Source organism: Haliotis rufescens, unplaced genomic scaffold, assembly GCF_023055435.1.
Source record: "Haliotis rufescens isolate VD_foot unplaced genomic scaffold, xgHalRufe1.0.p SCAF_3, whole genome shotgun sequence".
Taxonomy (NCBI): Eukaryota; Metazoa; Mollusca; class Gastropoda; order Lepetellida; family Haliotidae; genus Haliotis; species Haliotis rufescens.
Window position 1 is genome coordinate 48,356,774 of NW_025964001.1, and position 20,778 is coordinate 48,377,551.

At 40.6% G+C, this 20,778-nt stretch overlaps 1 protein-coding gene across 3 annotated transcripts in view; it reads left to right on the plus strand.

The window, feature by feature from the left end:
• LOC124149734 (diaminopimelate decarboxylase 1, chloroplastic-like) overlaps nucleotides 1-20,778 on the plus strand; it is a 174,320-nt gene that overhangs the window by 6,409 nt on the left and 147,133 nt on the right. For all 3 annotated transcript variants that reach the window (XR_006863147.2, XM_046521487.2, XM_046521485.2), the window contains exon 3: nucleotides 1,201-1,312. Coding sequence is in view for 2 of the 3 variants with exons in the window: in XM_046521487.2 (XP_046377443.1) it covers nucleotides 1,201-1,312 (112 nt within the window). In the remaining variant the exon portion in view is untranslated. The remainder of the gene's footprint in view (nucleotides 1-1,200; nucleotides 1,313-20,778) is intronic.

The window sequence follows — 20,778 nt, forward strand, 5'->3', positions numbered from 1 at the left end:
CTTGAATGTTTCATCACTCAATACTCATTTTGAAGATGTGCAAATTGATAAGTTTGTTGGTATGGTTCATGTGTTGTGTTTCACAGAAACTCACATCAATTATTATAGTGAAAGAGACCTCCAAGGATATCAAGTCCATACAGGAGACACTACACATGGTTTGGCTGTGTATGTGTTTCAAGAACAGTGTCCAGCAATGTGATGTAACTCGTCTCACTGAATTAAATACATTTCCTTTCTTGTTGGCCAGTTCTGCATTGCTTGTGTGTATGTTCCTCCAAAAGTGTTGTTGACATGGTTGTCACATTCACTTACTGATTTCATGCAGAAACTTCAGGATCCAAGCAGCTTGAATGTGAACATGCCCAAGTTACTGGGGATTTCAACTGTGATCTGAGTGAAAACTAAAATTTGAAGATTTATTTAATGTGCAGAATATGACTCACCTCATTCACAACTCACTGTCTTGGAGCTACACTGGACTTTTTGTTTACTGATCATGCCAGTGCTGTGACACTCCAGCCTACTACTCAGATCATCAGATGATTGGTGCTGTACTTCTCAGTACACCTCATGGTGACCCCTGCTCCCAATGATCTCTAAGTAAAGTAAGAACTCCCTTACTTCGCTAATTATTGTTTATGTAATAACACAACTCATTAAAAATACAGTTATGTATTGTATCATAAACTGCAGATGGCAAAAAACACCAGTAATAACTTTTTTATTGCGTACAATTAGGCCATTTACAAAAAGGTCCAGTGAACATAGTTCACATGGGCTAATACCCAGACATGCCATACTGGCGGGTGATGTGAGTTTTTTTATGCTTGTTTATTAAGTGACTAAATGGATGTTACAGTGCATATGCCTTGGTGTCTCTAAACATTTCTCATAGAATTCTGATCTGATTTTATCCAATAGTCAGCCATTTTTGTATGCATCTCGAATAAAATATGCTTATTTTGGTATGTTGATTTTGATGTTATACCAGAACATTTTTACAGTATGTGCCATGAGGCATTGTTGGGACTATATATCATTTCAAGCAGGTGACACTCTGTACATCATCCATCAATCAAGCAGTGAATGTTTTCCATGATCACAGAAGACATCCCAACAATTATATCTAGTCTTGAAGACAGTCAGAGTCCAAGGGTTGATATGCAACAAAATAAATCCAAACTTCTTTGTCCACAGATTGTGTACAATGAAACTGCTTTCACTGAAAAGTGAACTGAAGACCAGAGGATTCAATAATATCAAATATATCAACATTGGTGGTGGTCTGGGCATCAACTATAAACAGCTGGTAATGTACAACAGAAATTTAGCTTCAATGGAATTGCTGGAACTTACCAGTGTTGCTGGAGGTGGATAGTTTAGATATGTTTAGAAAAACAACAGTAGATTTTTTAAAATTATATACATTTATTTTCAACTATATATTCACAAGCTTCACAAACTCCCTGTTTACATTTTGATACCCTGAATTCTGTAGACTTAATACTTGAGTTGAATTTGGCGCATTTGATATCAGCATTTAGATTTAACATTAAATGTTGATATTAAAATGAATCAAATCATGGCTTATGTAACAATGATAAAAAGTAAACATCAAGCCATAACTATTTCATGTATGCTCTAACCTGGAATGCTCTGCAAATATATTATTTATTTTATAATATGGCAGTGGTGTAATGAGGAATAAATTGGACAAACTGAGTGCTTTAATTAGGGACAGAATGAGCGTTCATAAACAACAGATAAAGAACCTCAAAACAAGGTACATCCCATCTCACTTCGAATGAGATGCAGCCGGAATGGAGATAAAAGTTAAGATATTTCCTTTCTTAAATATGAATACCGTTTATACCATGCAGCATAAAGTTAAAAAAAACTTTGTCATTAAAAAGTTGTGTCCATCTTAAATAGGTAACACAATGTGTATGGAATATACACTGAAACGCAAAAGAAACGTCATGTTGATGTATCATATAAATATCTATATTTTCAAATGCTTATATATGTAAGTAGAGACAATCGGAGAAAGTCAGTGTTTGACTGAAATTAACAGTCTGCGGAATAATTTTGCGAATTGTGAATTTGGGGAGGCACCAGAAGACATCACAGCTGTCAAAATCAGTACCTGGTGTGGCCACCACGGGCGTTGACTACTGCCAAACATCTCCTGTACATGGAGTGGACTAGCCTGTTGATGAAGGCCATTGGGATATGGGCCCATATCCTCAGGAACACTACACGCAGTTCTGCTGAAGTTGTCAGCCTTGGGCGTACGTCGCTGAGTCAGCGTTGGATCTCATCACACAAGTGTTCAATGGGATTCAAATCTGGAATGAGGGCAGGCCAAGGCATGATTTGGATGTTGTGCTGCTGGAGGAAGTCCCTGGTGACTCTGGCAGTGTGGGGACAGGCGTTGTCTTGCTGAAAGGTGTGGTTTTGATGACGGGCAAAAAAAGGCACGATATGGGGTCTGAGGACTTGGTCAATGTAGTGGAGAGCTGTGATGCCATTAGCCCTGCCTGGACCAATATTCTGAAAGACCACAGGTCCCACTCTCTGGTTCAGTCCAAGTCCACCCCAAACCATGATGCTTGGGCCGCCCCACAGGTCTCGTTCCATAACACAAGCATCAGCATAACATTTGCCCCTCCTTCGCCAGACCCTGACTCTGCCATCCACCGTTGAAACACAGCAGCAACTTAAATCAGTGAAGATGATTCTTCTACATTGCTGTTGACGCCAATTTTGATGCTGCCTGGCCCATTGTAGTCGGGCCTGTCTGTGACGATCTCTCAGGATGGGTACACGAGCAGGACGGTGGCACGAGATGTTGTTGGCAGTTAGGCCACGTCGGACTGTAGATCACTGATGGCACACTGGTTGTAGCCAATGGTTTGCCCAGCTGTTTCAGTGGCCATTCGGAATCGGTTCTGCAAATGTTGGCGTATCATGAACCGATCTTGTCTGGGAGTAGTGACTCTAGGACGACCACTACGCGGTCGGTCGTCAGTGGTGTTGGTGGTGTTGTGGCGATGTTGCAAACAATATAACGTTCTGACGTTGACATTGAATGCATTTGCAACGACCTGTGCACTCTGGCCTGCTTGCAGTCTTCCGATCGCTTGTTGTCTCTCATTTCCTGATAATCTTGGCATGGCTGATGAATCGAAATAACTAAGCCAGCTTAACAGTTTGGGTTGTCTTTTATACCCATACTATCCACCATATGCACATGCATCATGTTTTTGACAAGACAAGAGTCCCATTGCACTTTTGTAGGCTGCGTTGTGGCAAAGCACTCCATTTTAAACTCAATTGAAAAATAGACTTTGAGGCAACAAAAAGAAGCAGTAGAACGATAAATGAGTTTATTGACCACAGTACATGTAACTGCCAGTGTCTGTTAAGTTTTATCAATATTTACAGAAGTGACGTTTCTTTTGCCTTTCAGTGTATTTATATTATATTGTGAATGTTACCAATGTCATTTTAAGCTGTTAATGTGATGTCATGACAACACTGCATCACAGCATTTAACTGTTTCTGTACAGTTGCATTGTAACATCATAATTTAGTGATGTCATAACATACACTTCTCCCTGAAGATAAAACTGACACATGTAGAACAATTCATGTTGTGTTATTATCCTATCTGACACTGTGCTTTTCATCCATCATCCTGGTCTCGAAATAATCCCTACGCTGGTTACCAACACCTTACTCAAACACACCCCAGCCATCACCATGGTTACCATCACTAACAATGGACTGCGCAGCTTGATCACATGATCATGTCGCAAGCTTACTCATTCTCTTTCTTATCGCTTTAGTGAGGAGACATATTTTTCAAATACTTGATATGGGCAGATCTAAATCGGTTAGCAAGGATTCACACTATGCTCCTTTTGCTGCAAAACAAACTATGTGAACTGCGCTGATAGCAGTACAACTAAATATTCCATTGACCATTGTCCATTGTCAAAGTCAACTACCTCTACAACTCTCCTTGTAGAGGAAGATATCAACTCAGTGTCATTCCTCACAGCTGATCTAACTTAAAGTTCATTAGTTACTTCAAAATTGTCTACTACTCCCACAACCAAAGATCATGACGATTCTACATATATAGGGCAGCTAGAGACTTGACCGACAATCGTCATTCCTCTTCCCCATCAAACCAGAAGGATTGCCTCAGCTCTAACACTATTGTGCGTTCCTTTAGATTGAAAATTTGCCTCTTCATTAGAGAGAATTGTAAGACCACAGACAGACTGCCTTACCTCGTCATTCTACTCCTCGATCGACAGCAGCCGTAATCGAGTTCACTTCCAAAATCAACAGATCGACATCGATTGCACCCTCCTCCATGTTCATCAGAGGATTATGGAGGAAACTGAGATTGACAACCCATTTACAGTGTTGTGATGATCACACTAACAGCCACAATTGGGATCAACTTTGACAACCCTCTTACGAGAAAATGACATACTTCATCAAGTGACTGACATACCTCTCACAAGGATCGACATACCTCTCCCAGGGCTCGACATACCTCTTCAAGGAATCAACATTATTCTCCCATAGATCGACATACCTCTCCCAGGGATCGATATGCCCCATCTAGGGATCAACGTGCCTCTTCAAGGGATTGACATACCTCTTCAAAGGATTGACATACCTCCCAAGAATTTACATACCTCTTCAAAGGATTGACATACCTCTCCAAAATATTGACATACCTCTCCCCAAAATTGATATACCTCTCCCAAGGATTGACATACCTCTCCCAAAAGTTGACATACCTCTTCAAAGGATTGACATACCTCTCCCAAAAATTGACATACCTCTCCCAAGAACTGACATACCTCTCCCCAAAATTGACATACCTCTCCCAAGAATTGACATACCTCTCCCAAGAATTGACATACATCTCCCAAGAATTGACATACCTCTCCCAAGAACTGACATACCTCTCCCAAAAATTGACATACCTCTCCCAAGAATTGACATACCTCTCCCCAAAATTGACATACCTCTCCCAAGAATTGACATACCTCTTCAAAGGATTGACAAACCTCTCCCAAGAATTGACATACATCTCCCAAGAATTGACATACCTCTCCCAAGAATTGACATACCTCACCGAAGAATTGACATACCTCGCCCAAGAATTGACATACCTCTTCAAAGGATTGACAAACCTCTCCCAAGAATTGACATACATCTCCCAAGAATTCACATACCTCGGGTCGGGTGGGTACTGAGTAGGACCCGGGTACCCACATCCGGGTACCCACATCACATCCACATCAATTCCCTCCTTCAAGGGATCGAAATTCAACTGATCCACATCAATTCCCTTCTTCAAGGGATCAACATTCAACTGATCTACATCAATTCCCCTCGCCAGAGATTGATATACTTCTTCAAGGGATCGACATTCAACTGATCCACATCAATTCCCTTCTTCAAGGGATCAACATTCAACTGATCCACATCAATTCCCCTCACCTGAGATTGATATACTTCTTCAAGGGATCGACATTGGCATGATCACATGGCATGATCAACGTCGATTGGACAGTCCAGATCGGCATCATTGATTGACTTTGGAGGATCATCATCACAACGGCCAGCAGTGGGATCTACAAACTCTCCTTGAGTCTATGGTTCACTAGGATCAGATTAACTTTGACAGTCAGGATCAAGATCAAGGTACACTTCGTAGATGTCGTGGTATGATGACAGGCGTGCTTAGTTAGGTGACTATACGACAGTCATCTCCATCTTTCATTGCTCCTGTCGGTTCAGTGATGACAGCCAAGATCTTAACGGACTTGGCGCTCTCTCAGTCTGATATTCAGACTTTGGTACAGATCCTATCTACCGCTGTTAGTGAACAGGGCTTGCATTAGTTCATGACACATAATCCATGTGATGTGTCTACAAGGGTACTATCTCCCTCACCAAAATTTTGTCCAGCCAACGTTGAACCGACAATTAAGAGCGGGATCGTCACCGATCTCAAGATCAATACCCTCATCTTAAGAAGATAGATCATCACAGGGTCGTCATTTGCATAATGTTTTTCACCTATGGATCCAAACTAGCTAATATTATTGCTGCACCAGTACGATTGGCAGAGATCAGAAGTTTTTCAACATTTTCATTATAGCAATTTAATAAGTACTTGTACGGGCATCCACGAGCCACTAACAAGTATTATTGGACTAAAAACAGGAATTACTGTGCTGACTGAATCAAGCGTGCAGAGATGGTCCATCAAGCTATCAGCTTACACTTACCAGATCAAGTATAGATCCACGAAACAGAAAGCTAATGCAGATTGCCTTTCCAGATTACCTTCAGCAGACACAGATGTTCAGCACTCCACATCACACACATTTTGGACGTGTGAAGCTACTTCAGTGAATATCACTGCTGCAGCCAGAGACATATTAGCTGCTACCTTATAGCGATAGTGTAGCGACTATTATTACACTCATGGGATCAGGGACATACAGATTGCTTAAGCATTTGAGCACCCCCGAAAAACCAGCATCGCTGAATTATGATAATTTGATAAAGACCTTGAATTGGCCACCTAAACCCTCAACCAAAAGAAAAAGGTAAAAGATTTTGTTTTATCACAACATCCCCAGCATGAAGGTGAATCAATTTCAGACTCTGGCAGATTTGAGAAAACTATCAGTACATCGTGATTTCGTGATAAGTTTGGACGGAGAAATGAACGTGTACAACTGAAATTATAGAGAAGTAAACGTCTGACTTTTGAGGATGTTGTTATGACTGCAAAACTTGATGAATCTGCTTTGAGGGATACTGGTGAAATGCAGTGTACTTCAGTCTGTGAGTTTGAATCGTTTTCATGGTTACGCACCATGTTATCGCTGTGGGAGGGTTGGTCACAATCCTAATGACTGTAGATTCAAAGAGGCCACATGTCACAACTGCAAGCGAGTGGGTCACCTTCAACAGGTATGTTAGACTGGCAAAGGTCCACCAAAGATGTAACTCATCTCAATGCACTAACAGTCATATACAGTGTATTGATGATCATAGTGACAACATTACCAGTGATGTAAGTGGTCAGCAAGGTGATGAAGATGATGACTTTATTACTGGAAACTTGAACACAATTGACAAATCATTTGAGAAGATTTATGTCCAAAGCCATACAAAGATTATATGGAGTTTGGTGAGATACAAATGAATGACACTATGGTGAGAATGAAAACTTACACATTAGTTTACTTTTCCCATTTGGAGTTACACCAATGAAAGTTAACCATAAGTCACGTGAGATGCAACTGTACAGCATATTGTACCAGGCCAAGGAAAGCAGATTTTGTTTGGGAGAGAGTGGATACGGTGCCTAAACTTTGATTAAGTTAAATTGAACACTTTGCAAGAACCCCAAGAAACAAGTGCAAAAGTACAGGACATTCTACGGAAGTATGAGTTGGTATTCAGGGAAGGACTATAAAAGTTAAATGAAGTCAAGGCAACGTCAGTTGTACCAGGTGACTATGCACCCAAATTCTTCAAGGAAACAAATGTGCCATATCCACTCCATGAGAAAGTTGAAGCTGAGCTAGATAAACTTGAACAGTCTGGTATCATATCCAAGCTTGATTTCAGTGAATGGGCTTCATCCATTGTTCCCATCTTGAAAAGAAATGTCCAGGTCAGAATATGCAGAGACTTTCAGATCACTGATCGCTGCAAGATGTGATGCACCCAATGCCAAAGGTAGAAGACGTCTATGCAAAACTGTCAGGAGACAGACATGAGACAGGCTCATCTACAAATGGAAGTGGAGGATGAATAAAAAAGTCCCTCACCATAAACACTTTAAAAGGACTTTACAGATACAACAGGTTACCTTTTGGTATCAAGACAGACCCTGCTATCGGGCAGAGAACTATTGAGTAAGTGTTGCAGGGCATTCCAGGTACAGAAGCCATATTAGATGACATAATCATCAGTAGCAGAACAGAAGAGGAGAAACTTTCACATCTAGAGCTAGTGCTGCAACTTCTGATAGCCCATGTTGACAAATGTGAATTTGTCAAGGACCAAATCCAGTATTGTGGCCATGTGATAGACTCCACTTAGTGATTGAGAGGGACTCCACAAATTGGCCAAAAAAGACATAAGCCATCACAATAGCTGCCATACCTTCGGATGTATCAGAGCTGCACTCTTACCTTGGATTAGTAAATGACTACCATCGTTTCTTACCTGACCTTGCCTTAGTAGTCAAACCACTGTATGAACTGCAAGAGAAAGATGGGAATTGGCTGCCTTCGACTGCTTGTGAAGCCGCTTTCAGCAAGTCAAAGGAACTTCTGGTATGGTTTATTGTTAACCCACTATGACCCAACCCTGCCGCTGAGAGTAGCTACTGCTGCTTCAAGCTATGGAAAAAGGGCCATCCTATCACATGTGTTACCAGACAATTTTGAGAAACCAATCGCTTGGATCAGAAAATAAATAGCATGGCCAAAGTATTGTCCGTCTCTGTTCAACTGAACATACATATCGATGTGCATCCACATACAAATATAAAGTTAGCGCCTATTGGCTCGCTAAACATCACATTGGCAACGAGTGACTTATTTTGCAAGTGACATCATGGCTGATGAACAGGAGGAAGCCCTACAACGAGCGCTACAACAGCCAGCACCGGTTATGGTATCTTTACCTCACTGTCTGCTATTCGACTGCAAGTCTGATGGTAAGTTAGTCCGTTGGAATAAGTGGAAATTGCAACTTGAGAACAATGTATTTGTCGGTTATAACGTAACTGATGATTGACAGAAGAAAGCGTTGTTACTTTCATTCAGTGGCAATGACTTAAATGACATTGTTGACTCTATTCCCCCAAGTGAATCTTGAGTTCCAAAAGTACTCTTTTCATCAAATGCACAAAAAGTCAGATTCAATTGATGATTTTTATCACAAACAGCGTCAACAAGCCCACACATGTGGTTTTGATGAAAAAATCGATGCAGAGATAAAATCACATCTCATAGCAGGTTGTCTTTCTAACAAAGTCAGAGAGAAAGGGTTGAGTAATCCGAACATGGCATTGAATGAACTGTTAATATACAGCAGAACAGTTGAATTAACACATGAACATTCAAAACAAGTTCAGGGAAATTCCAGTAGTGCTAGTGCATCAAACACACATCTACTGTCAAAGAAGAAGTTTCAAAAGAAACCTCAACAATCAAAGCCTGCTGCATCACAAAAGATACCTAAAAAACAGAACACATGTTTAATTGTGGTAGAAAATGTCCAGCCTTTGGCAGAACATGTGGAAAATGTGGCAAAAACAATCATTTCACTAATGTGTGTAAAAGCAGTAGTGAAGAAAGTGCACCACATCGTGGACACTCAAAGTCTGTGCGCATGGTCTGAAGATGATGGCTTTTTATCCCCCGCCGGGCCAGAATGGCCGAAGGGGGATTATGTCGTGGCGCAGTCCATCCGTCTGTCTGTCCGTCCCACAGAGGGTACTAAGCTTGTGAAATCAACTCCTCCTACAGTTTCCAGAGAATATCCCTGAAACTCTACACTCAAGATGTCGACATGTTGATGATACGCATATCGCAGTCCCGTTTCATTTCGACTAATTTTGACAGAGTTACTGCCCCTGTTTTACAGAGCTTCATTTGCCTAATTGTGAGAGAGGGTACTAAGCTTGTGAAATCAACTCCTACAGTTTCCAGAGAATATCCCTGAAACTCTACACTCAAGATGTCGACATGTTGATGATACGCATATCGCAGTCCCGTTTCATTTCGACTAATTTTGACAGAGTTACTGCCCCTGTTTTACAGAGCTTCATTTGCCTAATTGTGAGAGAGGGTACTAAGCTTGTGAAATCAACTCCTACAGTTTCCAGAGAATATCCCTGAAACTCTACACACAAGTTGTCGACATGTTGATGATACGCATATCACAGTCCTGATTTATTTCGACTAATTTTGACAGAGTTACAGCCCCTGTTTTACAGAGCTTCATTTGCTTAATTGTGAGAAAGGTACTAAGCTTGTGAAATCACTCCTCCTACAGTTTCCACAGAATATCCCTGACACTCTACACTCAATATGTCAACTTGTTAATGATATTCATATCACAGTCCCATTTTATTTCGACTAATTTTGACAGAGTTACTGCCCCTGTTTTACAGAGCTTCATTTGCCTAATTGTGAAAGAGGGTACTAAGCTTGTGAAATCAACTCCTCCTACAGTTTCCAGAGAATATCCCTGAAACTCTACACACAAGATGTCAACATGTTGATGATACGCATATCACAGTCCTGATTTATTTCGACTAATTTTGACAGAGTTACAGCCCCTGTTTTACAGAGCTTTATTTGCTTAATTGTGAGAAAGGTACCAAGCTTGTGAAATCACTCCTCCTACAGTTTCCACAGAATATCCCTGACACTCTACACTGAATATGTCAACTTGTTAATGATATTCATATCGCAGTCCCGTTTCATTTCGACAAATTTTGACAGAGTTACTGCCCCTGTTTGACGGAGCTTCATTTGCCTAATTGTGAGAGAGGGTACTAAGCTTGTGAAATCAACTCCTCCTCCAGTTTCCAGAGAATATCCCTGACACTCTACACACAAGATGTCGACATTTTGATGATACGCAAATTGCAGTCTCGTTTCATTTCGACTAATTTTGACAGAGTTACTGCCCCTGTTTGACGGAGCTTCATTTGCCTAATTGTGAGAGAGGGTACTAAGCTTGTGAAATCAACTCCTCCTCCAGTTTCCAGAGAATATCCCTGACACTCTACACACAAGATGTCGACATTTTGATGATACGCAAATTGCAGTCCGGTTTCATTTCGACAAATTTTGACAGAGTTACTGCCCTTGTTTTACGGAGTTTCATGAAAAAAATATAAAGAAAATATAAACTCGTTAAACAAATTCATGCGGCGGATGTTGTGCTCTCAGAGTACTCTTGTTTTCTTATCACAAGATGAAAACAAATGTCCGAAATTCGAGATGAAAGTAGATGGACAATCAATCTGCGTCAATCAACACAATATTAGAAACTGTGTACCGGTACAATACGCTGATTCCAAAGCCTCAGTTAGATTCATGCAGAACAAAAGTGTTTCCATATGGAAAAGAAGAACCTGTGACTGTAGGCAGACTTAGAGCTACCATAGAATCTAAAACTGCATCAGCTGAAGCGAACATTTGTGTTGTTCCAGATGTAAAAGAATGTCTGTTGAGTTGGGAGATGACTAAAAAACTGAATCTGTTATAATTTCATGAATCTGTCTTGTCATGTAATACAACAAGTATGGTGGAGGAATATAAAGATTTGTTTACAGGACTTGGTAAGCTCAAAGACGTACAAGTCAAATTACACATAGACAGAGACATAAGCCTGTAGCTCGTCAATACAGACGTGTTCCATTTCATGTCAGAAAAGACATTGAGATACAGATTCAAGCAGACCTAGACAGACGTCATTGAAAAGGCAACAGGTCCGACACCCTGGGTATCTCCTCTAGTAGTCATACCAAAACCTTCAAGTCCAGGTAAAGTCAGAGTTTGTGTGGATATGAGATGTCCCAATGTTGCTATTAAATGTGAGAGACATAACCCCCCAACTCTTGAAGAGCTGACAACTATCCTGTCAGGAGCACAAGTGTTCTCCAAACTGGACATTAATCAAGGATATAATCAACTTGAACTTTCTGAGGACTATATAACCACAATTGCCACACACCTTGGATTGTACAGATATAAATGCCTGAACTTTGGCTTAAGCAGTGCTGCTGAAGTTTTTCAGGAATCCATTCGACAGACCGTCAATGGATTACCAGGAGTCTTGAATATCAGAGACCATATTCTTGTGTATGGAAAAGATGAACAGTCGCATGATGAAAATCTTCATGCATTGTTTAGAAGGCTCCGTGGAAAAGGACTAACTATAAACTGTGAGAAATGCATTTTTAATAAGAATTCCATTTAATTCTTTGGGCATGTATTCATTTGGAGTGGCATGAAACCATCACAGGCAAAACTGTCTGCAATCATAGACATGCTACAACCTACAAATGTGTCAAAGGTGAGAAGTTTGTTGGGTATGATGAACTTATGTGGTTCTTGTCTTATTCCACATTATGCAACACTCACATATTAGCTCCTCTGTAAACTTACTCGTAAAGAGACCCCCAGATAATATCAAAGTGATAACAAAGTGTATGACACTGTTCAAATGTAGACATGAACTGTCAGTGACAAAGAATGGACTTCTTTTGAAAGGGACTAAAATTGTGTTACCACAAAAATTGCAGAGACAATCAGTTGATCTAGCTCACACAGGTCCTCAGGGTATTGCAAAAACGGTTGCTCTGTTAAGAGAAAAAGTGTGGTTCCCTCATATGAACTCAATGGTTGAAAATGTAGTGAGAAACTGCATAACATGTCAAATGACAACGGACTCACCAGCCCGTGAACCATTGAAAATGTCAACACTGCCAAATGGACCATGGCAAGACTTAGTGCTGACTTTGGACAAATTTCAACAGGAGAATATCTTCTTGTTGTGCAAGATAAATATTCCAGATATGTAATTGTTGACATACTCACAAGTATTTCAGCCAGAATTTCAGCTAGGCTTGAGAAAATCTTCTCAGAGTTTGGAATACCTAATCAACTAAAAACAGATGATGATCCACCCTTCCATGGATATGACTTCAAAACATATGCAGATAACACCGGAAAATAACACCTTTATGGCTGGCCACAAGCAAACGCTGAAACTGAAAGACTCATGCGGATGCTGAAAAAGGGAATTAAAGGAGCAATAGCGCAAAGGAAAACTTGGAAGCAGGAAATGTATAAATTCGTGCTATCCAACAGAACAACCCCTCACACATCAACAGGCCTGCCTCCTGCAACAGCCTTGTTCAACAGAAACCTGAGAAACAGACTCCCCTGTTCACCAAAAACTGTAAAATTTGACAAGAAGAAAATGAGACAAAAGGATATGGATGCTAAACAGAAGAAGAAGATAAATGGTGATCGTAAGTGAACATCAAATCTCACAACTTTCAGAAAGGTGATCCTGTTCTTGTGAAGGACACTTCACTCAAAAATCTAACACTCCATTTGAGCCAGTGTCATTTCAAGTCGTAACGAATAAAGGCTTCACGATAACTGCAGAGTGTGGTGACAGAAAGATAACAAGAAACAGTAGTTTCTTCAAAAAGTCTCCTCAGTCTCCAACTGAAGACAATATCCAGGACAATACAAACATAAACATAAATAACAACAAAGACTTTGTGTCATCTGAAATATTTTAATTTCATTAATCATATTTCAATGTTTTCTTTTAGCAAAGAAACTTTACTTTGAACAATTACAGCGTTGTATTTCAGCAAAAAGGACTTTGTTTGCAGTTATTACATTATGACAGGTTCTTACATGAAACTTGATGGACTTTAATCAGTCATTTTAATGTTAAAATATAACAAATGTATTTTCATTTTTTTAATGCATGCTAATATAAAGTTAATATGTTGCATCTTAAAGGCCCAAATTATTAGGTGCTATAATTATTGTTAACTCCAATAATTAATCCAAGGAGGAGAGAGATGTAGTGTTTTACAATGCACTTTAACGTTGCGATTATGTATGACGTAGTTACCTCCCTTAGATCAGGGAATAAAGAGCATGGCCGAAGTATTGTCTCTCTCTGTTCCACCGAACATATATCGTTGTGCATCCACGTACAACTATAAAGTTAGCGCCTATTGGCTCGCAAAACATCACAACAAGGAGCCACTGGGATTTGTTTGTGGTGTAAAGAAATTTCACCAGTATGTATATGGAAGAAAATTATCTATTCTGACTGATCATCAGTCACTGGCAGCAATAATGAGCCCACAGAAAGGCATATTGGCTATGGCAGCTGCAAGGATGCAGCGTTATGCATTATACCTTCCAACTCATGACGATACAATTGAAAACAGTTCCAAAAAGCACAGCAATGTGGATGTATTGTTGTGGCTGCCACTTGGAAAAGATGTTGAGTTTGATCAAAATTCATCCAGAGAGTTGGATGCAGAGGATTTGTTTCACATTGGATAGTTTGAGTCATTGCCCATAAAGTGTGAAGATGTAGCTACAGCAACTTGTTCTAACACAGGTTTATGAACACAATGGAAAGATGGCCGGCAAAATCACCTGGAGGGCTTGAACCGTATCACAGCAGACAAGTAGAGCTGTCTATTCATCAGGGTTGTGTTATGTGGGGTGTGTGGGCATTAATAATAATAATAATAATTGATTTGTAAAGCGCCTAATATCCATCGACAGTTGCTCACTGGCGCTGTGACAAAGTTAAAATGTAATGTCTATGTACATATGCCAACAATCAGGAGATCTATTGAAAAGCTGAAGTGAAGAAGTGGGTTTTGAGGAGAGACTTAAACGTTTCCTTAGAAGCAGAGTTTCTCAGATTCAAAGGCAAAGAGTTCCATAACTGTGGACTGCAAAAGGAGAAGGCACGGTCAGACATAGCAGAAGTAGACAGAGGCTGATACAGTAGAGTTCCCCAGAGGATCGGAGAGCACGCTCTGGAGAGTACAGGGATATAAGATCTTTGAGATAGTCTGGATATTCGCTATTGTTGAGGCAGCCGTGAGTGATGATACATATCTTATAGTTTATACGAAAGGAGACTGGAAGCCAATGTAGTGCTTTGAGGACAGGACTGATATGATTAGATCTTGGAATCTTGGAGATTTATCTAGCTGCAGAGTTCTGAATGCGTTGTAGCTTTGATATGGCTTTCATGGGAAGATTAGCATACAATGCATTGCAGTAATCCAGTTTGGATGTCACAAGACATTGCATCAACAATTAAACTGTTGGAGTATCAAGTAGATGGCGGACTTTACTGATGTTATAGATGCTATGGTAGCATGCTCTGCTGGTAAGTGAAATATGAGTGTCCATGGCCATTGTTGAATCAAAGGTGATTCCCAGATTACGGGCACTGGCAGTTGGGTACACAGTGGTATCACCAATATGAAGGTATACAGAGTCAGGGTGAAGCTTTCTGACTTGCTGTTGCGAACCAAGGATTAAAAACTCAGTCTTCTCTTCATTGAGTTTGAGATAACTGAAGCTCATCCAGGATCGTATGTCATCAATACAGCGCTCAAGGGCGGCAAGGTTCAGAGACAGCTCGGAAGTTTTAAAGGAAATGTAGATCTGGTTATCGTCCGCATAGAGGTGGAAGTTAAGAGCATGTTTCTGGATGATATCTCCAATTGGCAGGATGTAAATTCTGAATAGCAGAGGTCCAAGGACTGAACCCTGTGGTACACCATAGTGATTTTTGCATGTTGTAGAATGGATCTTAACAGACATGGTCCGGTCAGACAGGTAGGACTGGATCCACTGGAGAGCTGTTCCCCGAATGCCAAGTCGTGTTTTGAGTCTTTGTACTAAAATTGTGTGATCAATAGTATCAAAGGCAGATGAGAGGTCAAGGAGAACAAGAAGAGTGGTTTTCCGCTGCCCAAAAGATGTCAGGATGTCGTTGTGGACCCGAACAAGTGCTGTCTCAGTACTGTGACTTGACTTGTATGCAGACTGGAATTTTTCACCGAGATTGTTTTGTTTCAGATGATGGTGTAGCTGCACAGCGACAATCTTTTCCAGGCATTTAGACACGAACGAGAGATTGGACACAGGTCTAAAGTTTTTGAAATTGTCGGGATCCAAACCAGGTTTGTTGATGATGGGAGTGACATGAGCATGTTTCAGTTCACTAGGGAACAGAGACGTGTTGATAATGTCCCACATAGAAGGTGTCACGTGATCCATTATGGTCTTGAATAGCCAGGTAGGAACTGGGTCAAGTGAAGACGTCTTGGATGGAGCATGCTTGATAGTGTCCGATACGACTATCAAAGAAACGTGACTGAAGGAGGTTATTTAATTTCCAGAAAAAGAGTTGTAGTCAGGGCATGGTCTAGATTCAGAAGATTCCTGACGTTTCTCGTCCAAAATATTCCTGATTTTCTGTATCTTGTCATTGAAAAATGATGCAAATTCATTTGCCAATGAGAAATCATCATCACATTCCGGAAGTGTTGCTTTTGGAGTCCCTTTCAACAAACCGTTTAGAAGTGAAAAAAGTTCCCGTCTGTTTGTTTTGTTACGGGTGATATTATCAGAGATGTATTTTTGTTTTGCACTTCTAAGGGCACTGTTTACTTCATTTCTGGCCGATTTGAAGATCTGGCGATTAATCTCCAGCTTGCTTTTGCGCCATGTTTTCTCAGCAGCTCTTGATTGTTGCTTCTTCTTCCTGATGTTATCATCATACCAGTTGGTGTTTGGACGCAGTATCACAGAGCGTTTCTTGAGTGGGGCATGGTTGTCCAAGATGGTAGTAAGAAGGCCTTTGAAAGAAGTAAACTTATCATCAACATCCTCAAACTGATTGACTTTGCTCATGACATCTTCGGTATCCAAGTTATGAGTGAACAAAGACAGATCAATGTTTCTAGTCTTACTGTAGGTAAATAATTTCCGAACAGGTTCAGGTTTGGATATCTGGACACTGATATCAATGAGAAAATGATCCGAGATCTGATTGCCAATGACGTCATTCACTGTTAGAAAGTTATCTTTATCTCGACTTATAACGAGATCTAGAGTGTGTCCATGTTTGTGGGTGGAGTCAGATACATGCTGGCGCAGATTGTAAGAGGTAAGCAGCTGTCCAAACTGTTGAGAAAAGTTTTCAATATGTTTGTCAACATGGATGTTGAAATCTCCTGTGATAAGAAGATGTCCATGATCTGTTGCTGCACTTTCAAGAAAATCAGAAAATTCTGTAAGAAACAAGTCATTAGTGAGTTTGTTCTTCTTTGATAGAGGTGGTCGATACACTGTGTGAAGTCTAATTACATCATTTTGGATGGATGCAATAACACTGAAATTCTCAAAAGAGTTGAAAGTTTCAACCTTTGTAATCTTGACATTGATTGCACATTTGTGTATTATTGCAACACCGCCGCCACGTCCACTGACACGGTTTAGAGTTACTATGTCGTAGGACTGGGGAACAAGTTCAGCAATAGCAGAATTGTCATTTTGAGTTAACCATGTTTCTGTCAAAACAAAAATATCATAGTCCTTTTCCAGGATGAGGTCGTGAAGAGACAACGTCTTATTTCTGATGGATTGAACATTTTGAACTCCAAAACTAAGAGCCTTCGGTGGATATTTTTCTGTTGAGTTCACATGAAGAGACACATCAATTAAGTTGTTGAAATTAACACCATTCCTGGATGAGTGAGGAACGTTTTTTGAAAAAACTGGTGAAGACAAAACTGGTATTACTGGACGGCAACGTCTTGTTGCAGGTTTATCATTTATCTTGAGCTGTTTTAGTTTAGTCCACAGATTTGCATCAAGTCTATCACATGTGTAACTTCTCAGTTGTAGGCAAGTGGCTCTGAACAGAGGATAGTCAGTGATTGCTCCCATTGTTCTAAAACAATAGGTAGGGTCCCCAGTGGTGAGCACACCCAAGCCAGCCCCAGTGAAACTCTCAGTCAATATTGTCACAAAAATCACTTCGAAAATCACAAAAAGCATTCTCTTTATGATGATTTTCTTGAAGATTCCCATTCCAGGTGACTTGATCAGCATGTAGAACAAAAATTGTAGGTCAGGAAGAACTTGGTCAACAGATATACAAGATAGTTTGTGAGAGTGCTGTCATGCTGCCTCATAGCGCGAGGGACACTACTCAATTTACATTTGTAGCATTGTGGTTTGCTTAAAGCTTCAGGTCATTTGGGTGTAGTAAAGATGAATTCTTTGGCTCGAGGGGACTTGTGGTGGCCTGGATTGACAAGGAAATTCAGCATGTTGCCAAAAGCTGCAAAGGATGTGAACAGTGCCAGGAAATGGATATGCTGAGTGATTGAAGAGTTACAAAAGTTCACACTTTCAAGCAGCCTCTAAGAGTAATGAAAGAGGAGAAGGGAACCATACAAATAAAACTTTCCTGATATCTGTTGTTTTTCAGAACTACAGCACATGCCACAACAACTATGACACCAGCATCTTTAATGATGGGGAGAAACCTAAGAACTCGGCTTGACTTACTGAAGCCAAATGTCAGAATAACTGTAGCAACCTGTAGCAGTGCAAGAGTGTTCCAATGACACTAAGTGGACACATGGTGTAGGTAGTGATCACAAGGGACCCTTATGGTGCCATCGGTTAGGCGGTCCTCGAGAATTTGCAAGTGTCTTGAGAGACTTGATTTGTGTCTTTACAGTGTGTTTTCATTCAGAGAGCTTTATTATTAAATGACAGTTATTAATGTTACTGATCAAGAAGATAAGATACTCTTTGCTTGAGATTTCTTTGTCTTAAGGTTGACAAAAGATCCAAGGACTGGTATATTATATGCTCCACAAGGGAATTGCAGGGAGGAATTGTAGTGTATTGTTGTTATGCATGTTATATGCATATTGGCTACAGCAATCATAATTCGGAGTAACGAATGCTCCTTTTGTACAAAACCGCAGGCTTGCTGAGTAAAAACCCTGGCCCTCTGCCAAGATGGCAACTATGGCATGTTTGTCATCTGCTTGAATGGCGCCTTGTGCCTCGGTAGTATGCTAAACCAGATAACAAGGTAAGAGGAATTATCACCCTTGTCCATTTAAGCTGTACCTCCAAAAATATCAAAACAAATGAAGGAAACCTTGAAACCTAAGTAATCTCCTTAAAACTGGCAAATGGAAATGAATCACTCCTAGCTAACATATACCACAGGGTTACCCATGAAACATGGAAGAGCTCACGAGACTAGCTCAAGTAGTAGGCAAAAATGGGATAAACGTTGTTGACTTTAATGCCCACAATCCTGTATGGGAAGACAGGAACAATTTTTTTGTAAATATGGCAAAATGGTAGAGAAATGGGTTGAAGACAAAACTGCCATAACTCTAAACAATGGCAGTCCCACACGTAATGACCATGTCCACAAAACATAGGTCATCTGACCTCACAATTGCCGCTAAGAATCCTGCCTCACATTGCCAATGGCAAGTTCTTGATGACACTTGAAGCGACCACCTTCCTATACTCGCCTTCAGAGGTAGGCCACCACAACTAGAGAGCAAGAGCCTAATTCTCAGCCCACATGGGACTATGCAAAGGCTAATTGGGCTAAGGCTGGACTTCTATAAATCACTTGTCAGGTCAAAAGTAGACAATGGATGTGAGGCCTTTCACTCAGCATCAAACACTGCTTTGTGCTGCCTTGACAGAAAACAATACAAAGCTCTAATGCCTGCCACACACAGGTGCAGCAATAGGTACGTCACTAGAAGCACTAGTAAGGGGGAATTCCCATTGAAATTAAGAAGAGAGCAGGCAATACTATCGTTGACACCTTTGGTGAAAAAAATATGGAAAGACAAGAACACCTGAGATGATGCCCAGCTTGGACAAATCCCTCACTAAAGCCATCTGGGATATACACCCGCCCAAAGTTGACACTGTTTTAACATCAGAAGTCACTAAACAAAGAAAACCCAACCCTACTACGATCAGTAGCTGTCACTAAAATTCAAACTACCTTGTAAAACGCGGCCCATACATGTATATACACTGATGGATCCAAGAATCCGATCAACTTCACTGATGGTTACAGGATCCACGATCCAGGGCCCTAAGCACACTCGGTTCGACTGTATGACGGTCAATCAGTATTCACTGCTGAATGCACTCAAACTCTAACGGAACTATTGACAGCAAAGGCAGCCACCCTGTCAGACTCGCTACGTGCACTTCAAGCGATCAGCAGCAGAAACAAAAACTCTAGATCAAACACAGTCAATAATATTCTATTCTGGATCTACCTGTTGAGGATTCCGTCTCACATAGCAGGGATTGAAAAATACCATTGCCAGACGCCCGTGCCAAGTAAGGTTTAGATGTCGGGCGAGGAATATACCCTTTTCTAGCATGCCCGTGGACATGTAGAGCATACAAAATGAACTGGGTCAAGTTTCACGAGAATGTGATCATGTTACGATATTTCATTGGCTAATATTTTGCTGGTGTCACGGAATGGCAATCTAATTTGCATACAGTTACACCAGCCAACCAATGGGATTAATACAGTTCGATGTAAGGTTGGTCAACAACAATGAGAACCTGGTTTGTTTCATTGATAGATCGTAGTAACACTTCCATATATGGCACATGCTTCTTGGAAATTGAATGATGGACAGTTGACTACATTTCTTGGAAATTGTAATGCGAGGTAGGCCTAGTGGTGACTTTAGAAGCTTCGCTTGGCCTAGCTTTGATGCAATATTTTATTTGAACACACAAGTCACGGTAGAGGCTCAGGCGCTCTCGATCGCGAAATCTGTGTTGACACATAAGTCAGACTACAACAAATATGACTTTTAACGAGTCAAAATTATGGCATTTAAGATACAGTGATCTCTCCCTACAACGCTACCTTTGGGGTCCAAATAATTGATGAGCGTTTTGGATGATCAGCGATTTAACTGAGGTCGAGTTGTAGGGAATATACAAAATAGTATACATGCTCTGCCTACCTAACACGATCTACGTTGCACGTATCAGAGTTTCAAATAAGATTAGAATAGAAGTTGTTTGT